Below are 21,009 nucleotides of genomic sequence, written 5' to 3'. Positions count from 1 at the left end.
CCCCCTCCCTCTCATTTTCTTCTACATATTCTAAAGTTCCCTCATTATTCTCTCATTCCCCATCCCCACCCCAATTATATATCATCCTCCACTTATCAGGGAAATCATTCCGCCTTCGGTTTTTTGGGCTTGGCTTATTTCACTTAGCATGATATTCTCCAATTTTATCCATTTATTTGCAAATGCCATAATATTATTTTTCTTTATGGCTGAATAGTATTCCATTGTGTATATATACCAGAGTTTCTTTATCCATTCATCTGTTGAAGGGCATCTAGGTTGGTTCCACAATCTAGCTATTGTGAACTGAGCTGCTATAAACATTGATGTGGCTGTGTTACTGTAGTTTGCTGATTTTAGGTCCTTTGGGTATAAACCGAGGAGTGTGATAACTGGGTCAAAAGGTGGGTCCATTCCAAGTTTTCTTAGGATTCTCCACACTGCTTTCCAGAGTGGCTGCACCAATTTGCAACTCCACCAGCAATGTAAAAGTGTGCCTTTTTCCCCACATCCACACCAATATCTATTATTGTTTGTGTTCTTGATAAAAGAGGCTGTTAATTTAGTAACAGGGATTCAGAAGCTTCCCAATTTCCCAAAGTTTGCGGCTATTGCTTCCTTTTTCCCCTTTGTTCTTGGAGGATGACAGTCTGAAAGACCCCTTTACTATCACTTTACTGAGGTTTTATGAGAGAATGAGATACATATATTTGTTAAATCATTTCTATAATCAAAATGATTATTTTAGTAAATAAAATTTGTCATAAATGTTATGATTAAAATTAATAAATGCTTATTGCAGATAATGCAGAAGTGAATGAAGAAAAAGAAAGCACTCCAGCCGAATCCCAGAAATGTCATAGTTATCTGACCATTCGCCAGATGAACATTAGGTTACTTCCAGTTTACTGATATTACAAACGACATGTGTTAAACATCTTTTCAACTAGGTCTTTGCAAATACCCACAAATACTCCTTTAAAAATCACTTTCCAAAAAAGAACTACAGGGTTGGAGATAACATAATTGTATTTTCTTGAGAAAGGCTATACCATATATTAATTTCTAATGGTAGAAATTGGATGTCACACCTATCTGCAGTGAAAGGACATTAACACCAAAAAACAGGTAAGAACAATCTGCTTTTATTTTGATCCATAATCAGTTTTTGTAAATTTTTTACATGGTTGGTATATTTAAAATTATCCTGAGTAGTAAAGAAATTTTAATTTATTATTAACTAGAAGAAAGGGAGGTATGTGTTTTAGTAAGAGCAATTAGAATAAAATAGGAATGTAAATGAATTTTTCCACTTTTGTGTTGTGATGCTTCATTATTGATTATCGACCCTGTAAACTTGACCCCAATTTTCCCTTAGAAAGCTTATTTGAGGAGAAAATCTTCTCACCCTAGGTAAGTGCCCGATGGTGGCGTGTGTCATTTCTGTGAGGACAGGGGCACAATGTCCCCTCTCATTCATCAGCACCACTGTAGTCAGCATCACCACTTGTAATGCTTCATTATTGATTATCGACGCTGTAAACTTGACCCCAATTTTCCCTTAGAAAGCTTATTTGAGGAGAAAATCTTCTCACCCTAGGTAAGTGCCCGATGGTGGCGTGTGTCATTTCTGTGAGGACAGGGGCACAATGTCCCCTCTCATTCATCAGCACCACTGTAGTCAGCATCGCCAGCTCTTTTTAATCTTCAGAGCAACCTTGTGAAGTAGGAAGAAGGTTGTTTTGTCATTTGTTTTATGAATGAAGATCATGAGGGACCACGGTTATGTGATTCATTCGCCAGCTAGAAAGAAATGGAGGAACAATTTTAATCATCATCTACCAGCCTCACAAGTCATTGCTATTTATATTAAACAATGTGTGCTCCACCTTGCCTGCACCAAATAATAATATTTGAATGAATTAATTTCAAAGAGCCTATAATCAGAAAGTGTTCAGAAAGCAATAACCATAAGAATAAAAGTGGAAGAGTGCCAAACATTAAATTATACAATGTTTTTCCTGGCATCTCTGTTCCAACTGATTGTCTGTATCGACTTCAGAAATAATATTGTATTTCCTAATAAATGGCAGCAGCTGAAATTACTGTAGATTTTACGCAGAGCATTATCCCTAATGGTAGGAGAAATGCATATTTTTTTCTTTCAATTATATTTGTCCATTCAAGTTGTCTGGGAAGAAAATCCATTTTTATAGAAACTAATGGTTATATTGGATTTGATATGCTAAACATTTTTTTAGTCAGTTACCAGTTCCCAAAAGATGAAATCTACCAAAGATGTTCTTCCCTTTCGACTTTCACATACTGGAAAAGGGGTATTCATTCTTCACCACTGATTAACAGGTTAATAGATAATTGGTAGCAATAGACATATGTCCAAACGTTATTGATGGTGAGATTGGGCTCTAGAATCCATGTCAGGAAGCTTCTCAGGGAATATAGGTCTAAAAATTTTAAAAATACTTTGCTGTTTTCTTATGGATGATTGTTTTTTGAATTGTCTTGAATCCAGGATACTCTGACCAATTTGATAAATTTCTCAAAATATCAATTCTACCCAATTCATAGCCACATTTTATGTTAATCATTTACATCTAAAATTTTAATGACAAAAAAGGGGCTTCAATACTTTCACTTTGACAACTAGTTGAGTTAAAAAAAAATTCCAAATAAACATTTGTGTTAGACTTGGAACCTATTCCTTGAGGAAGTTCTCTTGGGTCAATGAGTTTTTGGATAAATAAAGCACTTTTTGAGTCAATTATTTCTATAGACTTTAAAACCTTTTATTATGGTAAAAATCCCAACATTAAAACCATCTTAAAGTGTATAATTCAGTGGCATTAAGTACATTTCCAATGTTCTACATCCCTAAGCATAAATAGTTGTAGGACATCTACTAGAGTCAGCTGCCTTAGGTCACTGCCAGCTATGGTCCCTGACCTCAGCGACCTGACAGAATGAGGGAGGCAGATAAAAACTAAGGAAAGTATACAATAAAATATTTAGCAAACTAAAACTTGTGCTAAGAAAGTGAAAAGCAAGAGTTAGACTAGTGCAAGTTCTGGTGGGAAGAGGTGGTTCAGTACTTAGGATGGATAACTGTCTCCATCAGCAAAGATTTTAGTTGAGATCTTGATAATGAGTCAACTGGGAAAAAATTACAGGCAAAGGGAAAGGAATATGCAAAGGCCCTGAAGTGGGGAAGAGCTTGATATATTCTAGGAACTAAAAGTGAGCTAATGGGAGCATAGTGAGTGGAGAGGAGTACCTGAGTTGATATTGGAGACAAAAGTCACAATGAGTCATGTAGGGCCTTCAAGTCCCTCAGAGTTCTGTTTACACTTCCTCCCTGCTAGATCTTAGGGCTCATTCATCTTTCAAATGACTAGTGACTAGTTTCACAATGTCTATTACCTTTTTCCACTGAAAAATAATATTTATCATTGTCACCATTTTTAAGTGTATAAATTGAGTATTTTATATATATATGTATATATAATATAGAGACACTCAGTGTTATATAACCATCACTACTATCAATACCTAAAATGTTTTATCATCCCCACCAAAACATCTTCATCTATTAAACAAAAACTCCCCTTTCCACTCCCTCTAGCCTCTGGTAACTTCTCTTCTGCTCTCTGACTCTATGAATTTGCCTAATTCTAAATAACTCATTTAAGTGGAATTATGTCATACACTATTTGTCCTTCTATGTCTGGCTTATTTCACTAAAAATCATGTTTCCAAGATTTATCCATGTTGTAGCACATATCAAAAGTAGATTCCTTCTTATGACTGAAAAAATTCCATTTATGCACATACCACATTTTGTTTACACATTCATCTACTAATGGTTGCTTAAGTTGTTTCCACCTTTTGTCTTTATGACTAATGAACATCAGTATACAAATGTTTTTTTGAGTTCCCTGCTTTCCGTTCTTTTGGATATATACCTGGGAGTGAAATTGCTGGGTCATACACTAGTTCTACGTTTAACATTTTGAGAAAACATCAACTCTTTTCCTCAGCACCTGCCTCATTTTATCTTCTTACCAGCAATACCTGAGGGTTACAATTTCTCCACATCCTTGCTGACACTTGTTATTTTCCACTTGAAAAAAATTATAGCCCTCCTACTAGGTATGAAGTATGTCTGTCTCTTTGTGGTCAATTTCTGTTACTTTTTATTGCAGAAAAATTTACTCTCATCTTCCATCACTGGCTAGGGCATTCTAAGGGCATATCAGGAGCTCTGTGGGTGGTTTCACTTGGCTGGAAGGTAGTCCGTGTGTGAGAGTCTGATGGAAAATGAAGATGAAACATTGCATCGAGGCCAGGTTATACAGGGTCTTCAGTGCTAAGCACAGACATTGATGCATAAGAGGGTAAAAGATTGAGTGTTTCAGGGAAAAAATCAGTTGGAAATATGTTAATGGTCCATCATATACATTATTATTAGTCAAGTAGTGGACCATTACTAGGTTCAACAGGAATGTCACCCTGTCCCCAGTTTGACAGAAGGTATGTAATTTGAGATATTTCAGACCATTTGCAGTTATACACTGAAGATATGTCTAAGTAGGATGAACTTTGAGCTGATGTTTTCACACAGGAAGAAAATATTTTGTGGTGAAAAACATGAGACTTGACACAGGACAGACCTGGATTTGAAGACTCTCTATTCACTACTTGATATTGTGACTCAAGTGACTTACTTCTCTGAGTATCAATTTTTGGTATTTAAAATGTCTATCTCATTGTGCTGTTGGGAGAATCATTGTTTATACATATAAAGCACATGGCATATGGCTTGGCACGTGGTGCAAAGTAACATGTTCCTCAAGTCTGAAAGCACCTCATTTTTAGGAAAGTGCCTGGGTTATGGTTCAGGGTAGGGTCTGCAAGTGTAGATCTGATCTCTGAACATCTGCAAACAACAGGAAAAGGGGAGGGTGGGAGAGAAGTCTTTACTTAGAAAAAGCCATGGGTCACTGATGTGAGGGTAACCTAGGAACAGGAGCGGGTTGATGGGACCTGATTCAAGTTCCCCCCTGGTACTTGCTTTAAAGTTGGCTCTTAGAAGATGAGTTTTCATTGACATTAAGTCATCTGTCAACTGTGGTAATTTTTAGATTATCTATAGACCAACCTTTGTTTCACTGGGAAATTAAGATCCCTGTAAAACTGTGCCTGTAGTTTATTCTCAGAGCAGATATAGGATGGCAGGCAAGGGACTGCAGAAGCGTGTAGCACATAGCTGGGCTCCTGTCCAGCTCCTTTCTCCTTGCTGAGAGAAAGAAGTAAACAACATAAGTGAGATTGAACACCATCCCTTAGTGGTGGGGTGGAATGGGGATGGAGAAGATATTTTCGGCTCTTGAATGTGAGAATCTGCCTAATATTTCTATTTGCCAGAATATGTAGCATCCAACAGAATCAAGAAATGCAGTGCCTGGTGCCAGAGTGTGGTGCCCTCATTCAGCCTGGCATGTCAGTTACTGGCTGTGGATGTTGGATAACATCGCTCAGCGGTGCTCTTATCAATCCTGCTTTTAGTAAGAATTCTTTCTAGCTAATAATGTTAGCATCCACCATTTGGAAAGTGTTTTGCTGGTTTTTACATTTAATCTTCAAGACACCCATGTGAAGTAGACGAGGAAACCAAAACCCAGATAAATAATTCAATTTGCACCCATTCGTGTGGCTATTGTCACGAAAAGCATGAATGATACTCTCGAGGATGAGTTCGATCTTAGCATGAACATTCTAAACAGCAATAAGGTCAATTTCAGAAAAAGAGAGCCTATTTTTAGTTATGTGAAGGAAGCAACAACCAGTCTAGGGTGGAGTTTGAGAAACTAAATTTCTCTGCATGATGAAGTAACCGAGAATTTTTGTCTGCTAGGAACTTGAGAGGAAGATAGGATTTCTGGAAAACAGAAAAGAATGAAATAGGGAGAGTCCTCTAGAGGCTGAGTAGGGATGGCCACCTGGTGGCAAGTCAGCCTGAGGAAGAAAAAGACCCTCTAGAAGTAGTAGATGGCTGAGTTTTGCCCCGTGCTGAGTTACCCTTGGTTGTAGTAAAAATTTAGTAGAATCTTGTGAAGTTTGAGGATCTTTTCTTGACAGCATTATGGTTGGGGTCCATTTTGGGGTGAAGTGAGGAAGAGAAAGGGCAGCAGTTACATCAAAGGAATGTGTGTGGAGTGATAGTTAGACCAGGAAGAACAGGAACATGTATATTTCTCCCCAAATCCTTGGAAGTGATGAAGCAGTGGGTGCGCATGAGAAATTTTATTTAGATAATGAAAGAAGGGATAATCCCTGACATTGAGAGTACTGGAGGGCTTTGCTATTAGTGAATGAACATGAAGCGTTTCGAGGTGAGAGGGGCCTGATCCCAAAGCCCCGATCTCTTACCGGTGCTCTTGCCCTGCCCTGCACTGAAAACACCCGCACAAGGTAAATGCAGATAATTCAGTGTTGTTAGTTCTACACTCCCCAGCTTGGCTTCCTAGGTGGAATGTATCCAGCCTATATCAGCATGTAAGACTACTTATTCTTCCATCCACCTCTCCAGTGTCAGTTTCTACTCCAGCAACTTCCTGATGTGGAAGGAATGCTTATCAGAGAACAAGGAAAAAAATTGAAGAAATACAATCATAGCTGAATAACTGCAAAGTTTTCAGATTAATGAAATAGGTTTATTAGCTAAAAATGAATTTATCTTCAAGAAACTTTAAAGCTGAGTTTATTCCATTGTCTTTCTAGCAGAATCCCTCTGTCTCAGTTAAATACGAAATGATTCTGCACAATATAAAGTGGATAAACAAAGCGGATGGGGACAACCTGGCATGAGAGTGTGTGGATAACAAATAATTTCCTAAGAATAAGGTTGATGACCAATGTGGTTTGGGCACTAGGAATTAATGTCCTAGTTTCATTCTCCTGATGAAGAAATGTATCTTATGTGGCAACATCTCTATGGCAATTCCATTCTAATCCTTTCTTTATTTTTACTGATATATTTTAGACTACATGTTCTCCAAGAGACTATTACAGTAATTTATGTGGAAATAAAACCATTTTGAAACCCAGTTGGGAGACAGAAAGTAAAAGCAACTGAGTAATCAAAAGAGACACAACACAGGCCTTTAAGTGACACCCCAGAGGAAAACAAATACATGTGGATTGAATGAATGAAAGAATTAAGAACCTATTTATGAATTTATTTTAAAGAGAATTTTATGAAGGTTGGCTCTTTATTTTTCTCAGTCAACAGAAAATTAGAACAATTACCTTAGAAGGAGTTAAATCAAGATTGTTAGTTGCAGACAGGTGTATAGATAACTGGGTCTTGCAAGAGGGAGAAGAGACCGCTGAAATCTGATGCTAAAGGACAACAGAAGAAGCACGGGGAATGGTGCAGCTCTCTGAGGTCAGCAGGAGGTAGAGTGCAGTGCTTTCCCATGGTGGTCCCTGCACTAGCAGCATCAGGATCACTGGGAACTCAGACACCCAAATCCTCAGGCCCCATCCCAGGCCCACTAAGCAGAAGCTCTGAGGGTAAGCCTCAGCGTCTGTTTCAATGAGGCCTCTAGGTGATTCTGATGCCCACAACAGTGTGAGGGCCACTGGTCTATTGGTATAACATTGTAGAACTTAAGGGGATATCACTGCAACTGCATTTCAATATAATGAAGTGAGTTTTCATGAATCGGATCATAATGGAAAAGTTACTTTATATGGAATATTCCATTGAAAAAAGAAAAAAAAACAGAAAATTTACTGTTTGGTGCCTATACGTCTTGTTTTTCTGGGATGGTCCTGGTTTAGACATATCATGGTAATTATAAATAGCATCCTTTTTTCATTACTGAAAATTTCCCATTAATAAATAAATTATATGACTCCTCTACTAGTAGATTAAGGATTATAGTCAAAATTTTTTAAATCATGAGATTTTTGGAATTTAACTGAGACGAGTTATTTGGCAAATTCCCACTGCCCCCCGCCCCCACATCTTGATAATGACTGATAATGAGATTGCTTAGCTTCTCCATGCTTTCCTTGCACAGATTTATAACCAGCATTCTTTGGTTAAAGGATTCTCCTCATTCTCTGAACCAGGTTTAAGGCTGAACAGGACTGAGAGACCACCATGGTACCCTTAAAGCATTCTGGTATTCAAACCTATTTATATTGCCAAGTGAGAGGGAAGGACCAATAATCAGTATATCTTGCCCATCTTGACTAATTTCAAATCCCAATATAGACATACTTCCTTGCAAGTAAATGTAGTTATTGAGCCTTTTTTTCCCCCCAGTGTTGGTGGTGGTGGGGGGCGGGAATTACTCAGGATTTAACCCAGGGACAATTTATCACTGAGCTACATCCTCAGACCTTTTTATTTTTTATTTTGAGACAAGGTCTCACTAAGTTGCTTAGGGCCTCACTAAGTTGTTGAAAATGAGGACTGTTGGGACTGCCTTATGAGAGAAGATAAGAGGTTTCTTTCCCAAAGCCTCTTTTGGGATGATTGAAGTGGCAACACCATTAAACAGAAACTTGTTTTTAGTTTTAAATAGTCTGACTGTTTTAACAGAATATACACTCTGCAGTCCAAATTTCATGTCCAAGTGAAACAATTGAATAATTTTATTTTTATTAAAATAAATAATTTATTAAAAATTGAATAATTTTTAATATTTTTACACACTAGTCAATTTTTTTTCCCAAATAAATGAGCAACTTCCTCCCACTACAGGGAAATGGGAGGCTGCTCATTTCACAATGATACCAAGGAGGAACTGAGAGCAGGATGGGTTGGTAATTAACAGTAGAATTGAATAGCTGTATTTCTTAGCTGTCTCCACCTGCTCTTGGGTCCTCAAGAGCTGTCACTTTGGGCATTCTCTTCCTCCTTAGCAGGGTGTCATTTTGCACAAATAGGAAATAAAGAAACAGGAGTGAGAGTGAGGTGAGGACAAGAACACATTTAAGGGGAAGAGCTTTTGCATGGCAAAAATTTACTGTTTTTGTTTTATGAGTAAAGATAGGTAATGGATTGAAATTTAATATATCATAACATTTGCATCTTCATTAACAGATAAAAAATGTTATTATTAAGGTATTAATATTTCATTAAGTTTTAAAATAGCAACCATCTAACAAATGTATTTAAATAATCTAGTTTTAAGGGAGAGGAATAGTTTATGGAAGGAAAAATAATTTTCAACTGACTTTTTTCTAACAGAAAGATCACTGATTAACATATATTCGATTGCATTATTCTATATTTTTAATAACTTCTTATAAGTTCCTCAGTAATAAATGGTTATTTTTTAGCATATGTTCAGTAGAGGACAAATTTTGCATCTGTAGGAAAATTTAGAGCTCATTATTCAACATCTTACACAAAACAAACAAACACCAAGGTTAAAGAGGGCTGAGATTTACATGTCCAGCATTGCAAAGATCATGGGAGAATTGGCTATGTCCTAGGTTTGTGGCATCCAAACAAGGCAGAAAAGGATTTTTTTTTTCCAACTCACTAAGGCATTTAATTCAATTCAGCTCAAGAATGCTTTGAATGTCTACAATATGACAGGTATTCAGTTAAGCACTCCATATATAGAAATTACAAAGATTTTGTTCTAGTCCTCATGGAACTCATAGTTGGATGCTTACATATTTAGCAATCAGTATTTTTGCTATTTTAGATGTAACAGGAGAAATCATTACAAGGTGCTGGAGCAGCAGCAAGGAGGGAATGATGGATAGCATATTATAATATTGTGAGACAGTACTTGATTTATTTTCTCTCTACTTTTTTGGGGGAGTTCTTTTTAGATATACATGACAGTCGAGTTTACTTGGACATATTATACATTCATGGAGTATAACTAAGTAAGATTCCATTCTAGTGGTTGTATACAATGTGGTTAAACTGGTTGTGTATTCATATATCAACTTAGAAAAGTTATGTCTGATATATTCTATGATATTTCCTATTCCCATCTTCCAACCCCTCCCTTCATTCTTTTTGTCTAATCCAATGAACTTCTATTCTTCCTTTCCCCACCCTTATTATGTGTTAGCATTCACATGTCAGAGAGAACATTGAGCCTTTGGTTTTGGGGGATTGGCTTATTTCATTTAGTGTGATAGTTTAGTTCCATCCATTTACTGACAAATGCCATTTTTCATTCTTCTTTATGGTTAATATTCCATTGTGTATATTGTTATGGGCACAACTTAATAACAGACTGATCACCACTGAGAAGTCCAAATTTGAGAATCTTTATTAAGCCAGCTGACTGTCTCACACAATGCCCCAAAAAATGGCTATTGGGAGAACAGCCCCAACCACAGGGTTGTAGGGGTTCTTATACCAAAAATCACATTAATCATAAGTGTCTGTTGCTATGATTCAAAATTACACATTAACATCATGAGATCATCAACAGAGGGGGAAGTGGGTCAAAATGACCCTTACCTAGGTACAAACTAAAGAACGGTTACTAACATCCACACAATCACTGTTCACATGATACATTGTTTAGGAGCAATAGGAATCAAAAGAGAGCAATTCTTTACTACACAGGAGTTGCCATTGTATATTAAACATGTCACACCAAGTAACTGATGATGGGCACGGAGGTGGGGTGTTCCCATGGGAGAAGCTTATTTCCTACATAACATGGAGTCTCAGAGCAAAATGGAGTCTGTTTAGTCATTTCCCTTAGAGTCTGGCCTATGACATTCTCATGGAGTCAGATCTGTCAGCCCATCACATTTTTGGTGTTAAGTTTTTGAGTTCTTTGTATATCCTGGAGATTAATGCTCCACTTGAGGTGGAAGTGGCAAAGATTTTCTCCCATTCTGTCGGTTCTCCTTTCATGTTCTTGATTGTTTCTTTTGCTGTGAAGAGCTTTTTTGCTTGATACCATTCTATTTATTGATTCTTGCTTTTACTTCTTGTGCTTTAGGAGTCTTGTTGAGAAAGTTGATTCCTAAGCCAATATGATGGAGAGTTGGGCTTAATTTTTCTTCTAGTAAGCCCAGGGTCTCTGTTCTAGTGCCTAGATCCTTGATCCATTTTGAGTTGAGTTTTGTGCAGGGTAAGAGATAGGGGTTCAATCTTATTCTACTATATATGGATTTCCATTTTTCTCACACAATTTGTTGAAAAGGTTATATTTTCTCCAATGTATGTTTATGGTGCTTTTGTCTAGTATGAAATAATTGTATTTATGTAGGTTTGTCTCTGTGTCTTCTACTCTGTTCCATTGGTCTTCATGTCTGTTTTTGTGTCAATACCATGCCGTTTTTGTTACTATTGCTCTGGTATTGTGATGCCTCCTGTGTCACTTTTCTCACTAAGGATTGCTTTGGCTATTCTGGCTATTGCTTTGGCTATTTTTCCAAATGAATTTTGTGACTGCTTTTTCTATTTTTATGAAGAACATCATCGGAATTTTAATAGGAATTGCATTAAATCTGTATTGCATTTCTGGTAGTTTGGCCATTTGGACAATATTAATTCTGCCTATCCAAGAATATGGGAGATCTTTCCATCTTCTAAGGTCTTCTTCAATTTATTTCTTTGGTGTTCTGTAGTTTTCATTGTAGAGGTCTTTCACCTCTTTTGTTAGATTGATTCCCAAGTGTTGTGGTTTTTTTTTTTTTTTTTTTTCAGACTATTGCGAATGGGGTAGTTTTCCTAATCTCTTTCAGTTGATTCATCACTGTTTTAGTCAGCTATTTCACTACTGTGATTTAAAGACCCAATCAGAACAACTGTAGGGAAGGGAAAGTTTATTTAAGGGCTCACAGTTTCCGAGGTCTTAGTCCACAGAAGCCTGGCTCCATTCCTCGGGACTTCAGGTGGGGCAGAACATCATGGCAGAAGAGTGGGGCAGAGGGAAGCAGCGCACATGGTGATTAGGAAGCAGAGAGAGAGAGAGAGAGAGAGGTCTCCACTTGCCAAATACAAATATATATATCTCAAAACCATGACTCCAGTGAACCATTTCCTCCAGCCACACCTCACCTCCATCCAGTTACCACTCAGTGAATCCCGTCAGGGATTCATTCACTGATTAGGTTAGGCCCAATCATTTCTCCTCTAAACCTTCTTGCATTATTTCACAGGTGAACTTTTGTGGGATGGCAACACCACATCTAAACTATAACAATCACTGATGTATAGGAATGCAATTGCTTAATGTGTGTTAATTTTATATCTAGGTATCTTGCTGAATTCATTTATAATTTTAAGAAGATTTTTGGTAGAGTTTTCTAGGTCTTCTAAATACATGTCCTTGGCAAATAGGGATAGTTTGAGCTCTTCTTTTCCTATTCATGTCCCTTTAATTTCTTTCATCTAATTGCTCTGGCTAGGATTTCAAGGACTATGTTGAATAGAAGTGGTAGAAGAGGGCATCCCTGTCTTGTTCCAGTTTTCAGAGAGAATGCTTTCAATTTTTCCCCATTTAGAATGTTTTATTCTTAGGCTGGATTGTCCCTTTTGTTCCTATTATTTTCATTTCCAAAAGATCGAAAATAATAATTTATTTGAATTTAAACCCAAGTTCTCTGTTTAAATTACATATTAAAAATAAGATGTAAAGAATATATTTTTAAAATAACCAGTAATAGCAATAAGAAAGATTGAAAGGGTAGGAGAACCAAGATTTCCTCAGGATCTAGTTTCTTGACAACAATCTAAACAGATTTATCATTCCTCCTAGGAAAAACCTTTAATTTTATCAGAGGTAGGGAAAAATAGCTGCACTTCCTGAAGGAACTCAGAAAGCATTTTTTAAAATTAGGGATTAATAAAAATGAGGGCAGGATGGTATGAGACAAAGAAACCAGCCCTTAAGACCAAACTGGTGAGGAAAAAGTCAAAGGACAAGAAATTATCTTTTTAAAAGGTATTTCACTGATGAGAACTCAAACATTTAAAAAGGAAAAAAAAAAAAAAAAAAGGTGGGGTTGGCGGATAGAGAGAAAAAAAAAAGAAGAGAAACAAAAAAGGAAACTCTAAGATGTAATGTTTATGGTTTTAAAATAACCTTAAAATGTAAATTTCAATTTTATTTAAGAGGAAAAAAGGAAGTTTTTAAACTGAGGTAATATTTAAAATAGTCCCACAGAAATAGAAAATTATTCAAAATGAAAATCTCATGAATCAGTGTCATGCAATAAATGTTATCTTGCAGATACATTATGTATTAATAAAACCATTAAAAATAGCAAGCCCATAATCAGGGAAGAGTAACTCACCTCAAAGCTTTGTACTTTTCAATTTGATGGAGATAAATGAAAACAGAACTTGACCATATGTACCAAAAAAAAAAAAAAAAAAAAAAAAAAATCAAGTCAATGGATACCTGGAAATATAATAAATCAATTAAAATGTTTCTTTCTTCTTTCTTGGTACTGGGGATTAAACCCAGGGGCTCTTTACCACTGAGCTATGTGCCCTGTCCTAAGTTGCTTAGGGCCTGGCTAGGTTACCAGGCTGGTCTCAAATTTATGACTCTCCTGAAGAGGATCAAATAGGCTAAATCAACCCCTTTAAAATATTAGTCAGTAGCTAACGTGTATTGAATATTTGTCATTTATTGAGCACTTATTATATATTTATCATAGGCATTGTGATCAATGTTTTGCAAACATTATCTCATTCAGTCTATCCAACAGTTCTTCAAGGTTGTCATGGTCAATTTGAATTGTCAACTTGATTGGATTAAGAGATGCTGATGATTAAGAGGCTTCTGGGTGTGTCAATGAGAGGTGTCTAGGAATGATTGGAATGTGGGAGTGCATGCGAACTGGAGTGGAGACCCACCCTAAGCGTGGGCAGCACTGCCCCACAGGATAGAATAAAAGTTGGAAGAACAAGGAAGCAGATATGGATGCAAGCTTAGCTCTTCTTGATTGCTGCTTTCATCATCTGAGGATATCGAACTCTTGCTTCTTCACTCTTCCAAAGTGAACTCTGCCAGTGATTCTCCAGGTAGTTTCCAGAAACCTTGATCTCAGACTAGGGTAGTACTGTTGATCCTTCTTGTTCTGGGGCTTCCACCTCTTGGACTATGCAGCTACTAGTTCTTCCAGCTCTCTAGCCTGCAGATGGCCATTGTGGACTATACAGCTTCTGGTTGTGTAAGCCAATCTAATAAATTCCCTTTTTATAATCATACTTCATGTTGATCCTTTTCCTCTAGAGAACCCTGACTAATACAAAAGTAGATGCATTTATCAGTATCATCCCCATTTACTAATGAGGAAACTGAGTTCCAGAGAGCTTCCCTAACTTGTCCAAAGATTGCACAACTCATCCAAGTAAACTTAGTATTTGAACCAGATAGCCCAACTCAAGGATCTAAATGTCAAGCCACTATTCTATGAACACTCTGCTAAGTGATCCCTATACAGTGGTGAAAAAGTACACATGGTTCCTGTACTCTTGGAGCTTAAATTAGTCTAACAATTTTTTTTTAACTAAAATGATCAGAGCAAAAATATTGAATTAGAGTTGTTGCCCCTTAAGACATAGGCTTGAAATTAAACCATGACTTCCTCACAGGCATTTTTCATATGAAACATAGTCAAATAAATTTCAGATTTCATTGAAAGAAGAATGTGAAAAATACAAGTTTGCCTCCCTGGTGTCAGAAGGACTCATTTGGAAGAATGAATTTTCTCACAGGCTTTGCTCTCCTCAGGTCTTCCAGAAGCCGGACTGGCTTCTTTAGAGAAAATGATGCTAATTTGTTAAAGCAAGAAACAAACCTAAGGGACTTTGTTGATCTTGTAGACTCAAATATATGAGAAATTTTGAGTCATTTTCCTCTCAAATTTAATTAGAATAAAATGCCATTAGTTACAATAAATGTCAGATTCTGGTGATATACATTTTTGTCTCACTTCTATGGATCCTTTTTCAGGGTTAAAATACTTAGCTTAGGTACTGAGGATCCTTGCTTTTAAGAGCTAGAAATGCTTATTTTCCGTTAGTTGTTTTAGATTACTCAGATAAATTTAACACTTAATGCTGTTTGCTCAGGCAATTGTAATTTACCTCTAAATGTGCTGTGCTTTGTTGAAGGAATGAAGAAGAATAATTATCTACAAAGTGTGAGCAGACACTAATCATTATTAAGGGCATTTTGTGCTGAGAAGGAGATGGGGAACACTGTTGTGTATGTAAGGGTTCTCCATGTTCACTGATTCAGATTGATGGAATGTACTTTCCAAAAGAAGGGACCACAACCCAAAGAATTATGCTTATACCAATGCCCTTAGTCTTCTGGTGTCCAAATAATCCAGTCCAGGAACACTAGTCTTATGAGTTCAGAGCACACTTTCAGTCTCAGAGAAATGACCTCCTTCATGAAGCTATTTTGAGCAGTGATTTTCATGAGATATGACTGAAATATATCTCATTATGCACTTTTCAGTGAAACATAAAACTTACATTTCATTGAATTAACTTCTGAACATCATCAGCCTAGATACAGATGTTTTATATGGCTGTACTTTATTTATTTTAAAAAGTTTCTCCTAAATTATAGTATTTTGTTATGCATTATATATTCTTCTAAGTGGCCATTTTCTTTGAAGAAAGCAAGTTTAAGTATATAAAACAATGATTTGAAACAGCACTTCCATTATGTTTTTATAAGCCAATCCCTAAAAACCAAAGGCCAAACATTCTGTATGATAGGTGGATGCTAACACACACAGTGGGAGGAGGAAAATAGAAATCCAGTGGATTAGAAGTGGTCATGATCAAAGTTTCTCAACATTGGGCAATAGAAAGAAATGCAGGAATAAATCAGATACCAACACTGAGATAAAATTGCAACTGCACCCACAACCTGAGTGTCGAATGTTTATGTTTTTCAAATAGGTGCATTTTTTCAAAGTTGTTGACTTTCTCTTTTTTTAATTTGTTTTTTATTTTTACAGACTGCATTTTGATTCATTGTACACAAATGGGGTACGACTTTTCATTTTTAGGGTTGTGCACCTGCATTTATTTCTATTGCCCAATGTTGAGAAACTTTGATTCACAGAGATAAATCGTAAGAATAGATGGTAACTATGGGACCACAGCTGTGTATTTCAAAGTAACTATAAGGAGGATTTTGAATGTTCCCAACACAAAGAAATGACAAATGTTTGAGATGAAAGGTATGCTAATTACCCTGATCCGATCATTGCACATTGTATACATGTGTTGAAATGCCACACTGTGCCCCATAAATATGTATAATCATTATGTGTCAATTAAAAATTAAAAATTAAAAAAAGGGGGATGGAGGGAAGGGAGGGGGGCTAGGAATAAGAAAGACAGTGGAATGAATGAAACACAACTTTCTTATGTACATATATTGGTGTAATCACTCTGGAAAACAGTATGGAGATTCCTCAGAAAACTTGGAATGGAACCACCATTTGACCCAGTTATTCCACTCCCTGGTTTATATCCAAAAGACTTAAAGTCAGCATACTGTAGTGATGTGGCCACATCAATGTTTAGAGCAATTCAATATACAATAGCTAAGGTATGGTACCAACCAAGGGACCCTTCAACAGATGAATGGATAAAGAAAATGTACTCTATGTACACAATGGAATATTACTCAGCCATAAAGAAAGAATGAAATTATGGCATTTGCCAGTAAATGGATGGAACTAGAGACTATCCCGCTAAGTGAAATAAACCAATCCCCAAAATCCAAAGGCTGAATGTTCTCTCTGACATGCTAAACACACTAACACACAATAAGCAAGGGTGGGAGTAAGAAAGAATAGAAGTTCATTAGAATAGACAAAGGGGAATGAAGGGAAGGGAGGGGAGATGGGAATAGGAAAGACAGTAGAATAAATTAGACATACTTTCCTATGTTAATATATGAATGACCAGTGTAAATTCACATCATGTACAACCACAAGAATGGGAAGTTATACTCTATGTATATATAATATGTCAAAATACATTCTACTGTCATGTATAGCTAAAAAGAACAAATTTTAAAAATTTTTTTAAATCATGTGTCATGTTGTACTTTGAATTAAGTACTTGAACATTTTCCCACAATGCTCCTAAAACAGAGCCACTATATAAAAATCTTGGGCAAGGGAAATAAAAGGCTATAGTGTGCTCCTTTAAATCGGAAATGTTCTGTTTCAAATTAAGACATAGACATGAATGGTCTGGTAGTTTGCATAATACAAAAAAGAAAAAATGAAGGATGGAAGCACAATAAAGGTCTTGGGGCTCTTTCTCAAGGGAAACTACCAAAAAATTGTAGAGTCAAGCAGGGCAGCCTGGAGTTCTTGGTGTGAAAGTCTACGGAATTCATAAGTTCTTGGAAGAAAGATGCAGCTTATTTATCTTCACTGAAATGTATTAGAAATTCTGTGATGATTTATGGCAAAGGGAGTATAGATTTGTTTTCAAAGGAGATGAAAATTATTTGGAAATTTTTACCATTGAAAAATACTTCAGTGCACAAGAGTGTGGACGTCCTTTGTCACTCTACATAGGTTTGTTTTGCCGTTTTCATTTTATTTTACATCAATATTGTCTATTTGTTGCTGTGTAAAACTATATAATATAGTTCCAAATTAGGTTATAGGAAAAGTTCTATCTTGAGCTTTAAAAAAGCTCAGAAAGGAGATTTTCGTGGGCAGAAAGAACAATTGCCAAGTCAGTTCTCAGCTGCGGGAGAGAATCCATCAATGAAGAATGAAGATGACTATCTTCTTTTGAACTGAAGTATTTGGCATCCTAAATCAGAAGGCTAGGATGCAGCCTTAGGAAGACCTATGAGGGAGTTCACTGTTATGCTTTGGAGAAGGGATTATGTGCTTATTTTTGGTGACTAGTGATATTGGCATCACAGACTGGGAGAAGATAACATTTTGAGATAAAGAGTCCCGTGTCCCATTGTATTAGTTTGTTCATTAATGTTCAAATACCCAGTCTTTGAACTTGTAAAATCATCAGTGATATTGGCTGCTTTCTGACCAAACTCTTGCTGGTAGAAAAACAGTTTCTAGGACTTTCTTAATTTTTTTTGGAGAAAAAAATCCATCCTTTCCTGGTAGGAGTCCAGAGGGAGGCCCATGAGAGCTGAGAGAAGAGGACGTGGGGGATGCTGGTCGTTAGCTAGAAAGGGCAGAACCCATACTGAAACTCAGTTTTTCCAAGTGCAGTATTGCCTTGCTATCTATACCTTATTGCTACTCAAGCGACAAATGAAGAAATTATAACACAGTATGAATATTTTAAGATTTCAATTGCTTGTATTTAATCTGTATTGCTTATACTATAAAATATTTCTTACATATTTTGACATTCTCACGAGGTAGTAAATACAATCTTTTCTCCAGTCCATCACACTATTTTTCTAACTGGGCATTGTAAGATTTTTGCAAGATAGTTGCTTCAATGATAATTCTCTTAAAGGCCATGGTAACTTTTTAAAAATTTTTAAAAATTTATTCTAATTTGTCGTATATGACAGTAGAATGCATTTATACATTTTGAGAGATCACATATAAATGGAGTGTAATTTCACATTTTTCCGATTGTACATATTGTCGGATCACATTGGTCTTGCAGTCATGTTCATGGTAACTTTTGAAACGCAGTCACCAAATCCAGTTACCACTGCTCAGTCCTTCTCTTTTGTGAAGTGCTGTGCTCATGGTTCTCAACTCTCCATCTATTCTTTGCTGGCTTCTTGTTTTCCTTCTATACCCGATTTCTGTCTGTAGTTGTCCTCCTTTAACCTGCATGGAACCCCACCCCCCAACCAATATACTTAAATATCCACACTTTTAGCTATTGGATCATTTCGATGGCCCTCAAATATTCTTTAAGGTTTTTCCTGAGCTCCAGATCAACTCAGAATCTTGAACAGAATATATACTCACTAAATACTTCTTAAATTTCTATTGGTTTGCTAAGCATCTTATTTGTTCAACAAACTTTTATTGTATGCCAGTTAAGTGCATGGAATACTCTGGGGGTTCAGGATCATTGAATAAAAGAAAGTTACTGCCCACATGGACTTTACATTTATTTATTTTTAAATTGACAAATAAGAATTGTATATATTTACCATGTACAACAGGATTTTGAAACATGTATACACTGTGGAATGACTAAATTGAGCTCATTAGCATACATTAACTCAAATACTTATTTTTTGTGGTGGAAGCACTTAAATCTACTCAGGAGATTGACTAGATTTTCAAAATATAATACATTGTTATCAAGTTGATCGTCGCTCTATCATAGTTCTCTTGAACTCATTCTTTCTAGCTTAGTAAAATTTTGTATTATTTGGCCAACATCTTGCCAGACCCCTCTGCTGCAGAGGACCTAGTAGCCAACCTTCTACTCTCTGCATCTGAGATCGAATTTTTTAGATTCTGCATGTGGTACTTGTCTTTCTGTGTCTGGCTTATTTCACTTAATGTGATCTCCTCCAGTTTCATACATGTGGTTGCAAATGACAGAATTTCCTTCTTTTAGAGAGCTAAATGGAATTCCATTGTGTGTATATATCACATTTCTATATCCATTCATCCTTTGGATACTTAGTCTGATTTCATATCTTGGCTATTGTGAATAGTGCTTCAATTAACGTGGATGTGCACATGTCTCTCTAACATACTGATTTTATTTCCTTTTGATATGTTCCCAATAATGAGATTGCAACTTTTTAGTGGTAGATAAAAGACCATAAGGCATAACATAAAAAATGTAAAAATTAGATTTTGTGTGACAAACACTATGAAAAGGAAATGACAAGCACAGGATAAAGGAGCCTGAGAGTGCCATGAGGATGGGTGGGCTGGCTGCACTTTCCAATTGAATGGTCAAGGTTGGTTTTGCTGAGAAGAAAACATTTGTGATGATCTTAAAGGATATGAAAGAATTAGCCCTACTATTACCTGAAAGAAATGTATTTCAAGGAAAGGAAGAGCCATTGCAAAGATCTTAAGGCACAACTGTGCATGGAATGTCCAAGGAACAGTGATAGGGATCAATCAGAGAGGAAATGAGAGGTCAGTGTATGTAGGGCCTTGGCAGCTTTTGTAAGGACTGTGGATTTTACACTTTGTAAATGGAGAGTTATTGGAGAGTTTTGAGGATAGGAATGACAAGACATAATTTACATAACTAAAGCATCATTCTGGCTGTTTTGCTAGAATATATAGAGTATATAGTGATTAATTTAAAATATTGACCTGACTAGATTAAGAAGCACCTAGAGAAATGTTAAAGCTCTATATCTGGTATGCCTGTGCAGGTGCTTGCAGAGGAGGTAGGCATGTGGGTTGGTGGGCTGAGTAATTGAAGACAACAAAAAAGGTACAGTAAAGACAATTTTTTCTCTAACCTGGAACTGGGACACACTTCCTTTCTTGCTCTTGGACATCAGAGTTCCAGGCTGTTCAGCCCTCAGACTCCAAAACTCCAACCAGCTCTCCAGTTTTGCAGGTGTTAGCCTCAGACTGAAGATTATACTATCATCTTCCCTGGTTCTGAGGGTTTTAAACTTGCTCTGCGCCAGGTTACCAGCATCCCATAATTTCCGGCTTGCAGACAACCTGTTATGGAATTTCTCAGCTTCCATAATCACATGAGTAAATTCCCCTGAGAAATCCCTTCTTTATCTATCTTCGATCTATACACACACACATACACACTTACATGTGTACACATAGTCTACTTGTTCTGTCTCTCTGAAGAATCCTAATACAGGGTGGTAAAAGCAAAACTAGAGAGACTAGTTATAAAGTTATACAGTAATCCAGGCAAGGCGTAATAGTGACTTGGATCAGTGGTAGTAGTAGAATTGATGAGAAGTGAGAAGGTTTGGATATAATTCAAATGTAGAGCCATTAGAATTTCCTGATGTATGAAATATATTTACCCTG

At 36.5% G+C, this 21,009-nt stretch overlaps 1 protein-coding gene across 1 annotated transcript in view; it reads right to left on the bottom strand.

Moving 5' to 3' along the window:
• The window catches only part of Fam81b (family with sequence similarity 81 member B), a 142,563-nt gene extending 121,858 nt beyond the window's left edge, over nucleotides 1-20,705 (bottom strand). The window contains exon 1 of the mRNA XM_047554749.1: nucleotides 20,469-20,705. Within this exon, the coding sequence (XP_047410705.1) occupies nucleotides 20,469-20,705 (237 nt within the window). The remainder of the gene's footprint in view (nucleotides 1-20,468) is intronic.
• Between the last annotated feature and the right edge of the window lie 304 nt (nucleotides 20,706-21,009).

This window comes from Sciurus carolinensis, chromosome 6, assembly GCF_902686445.1.
Source record: "Sciurus carolinensis chromosome 6, mSciCar1.2, whole genome shotgun sequence".
NCBI classification, from domain to species: domain Eukaryota; kingdom Metazoa; phylum Chordata; class Mammalia; order Rodentia; family Sciuridae; genus Sciurus; species Sciurus carolinensis.
Note: the sequence above shows the minus strand (reverse complement) of the source record. Positions and strands in the feature narration are given on the sequence as shown.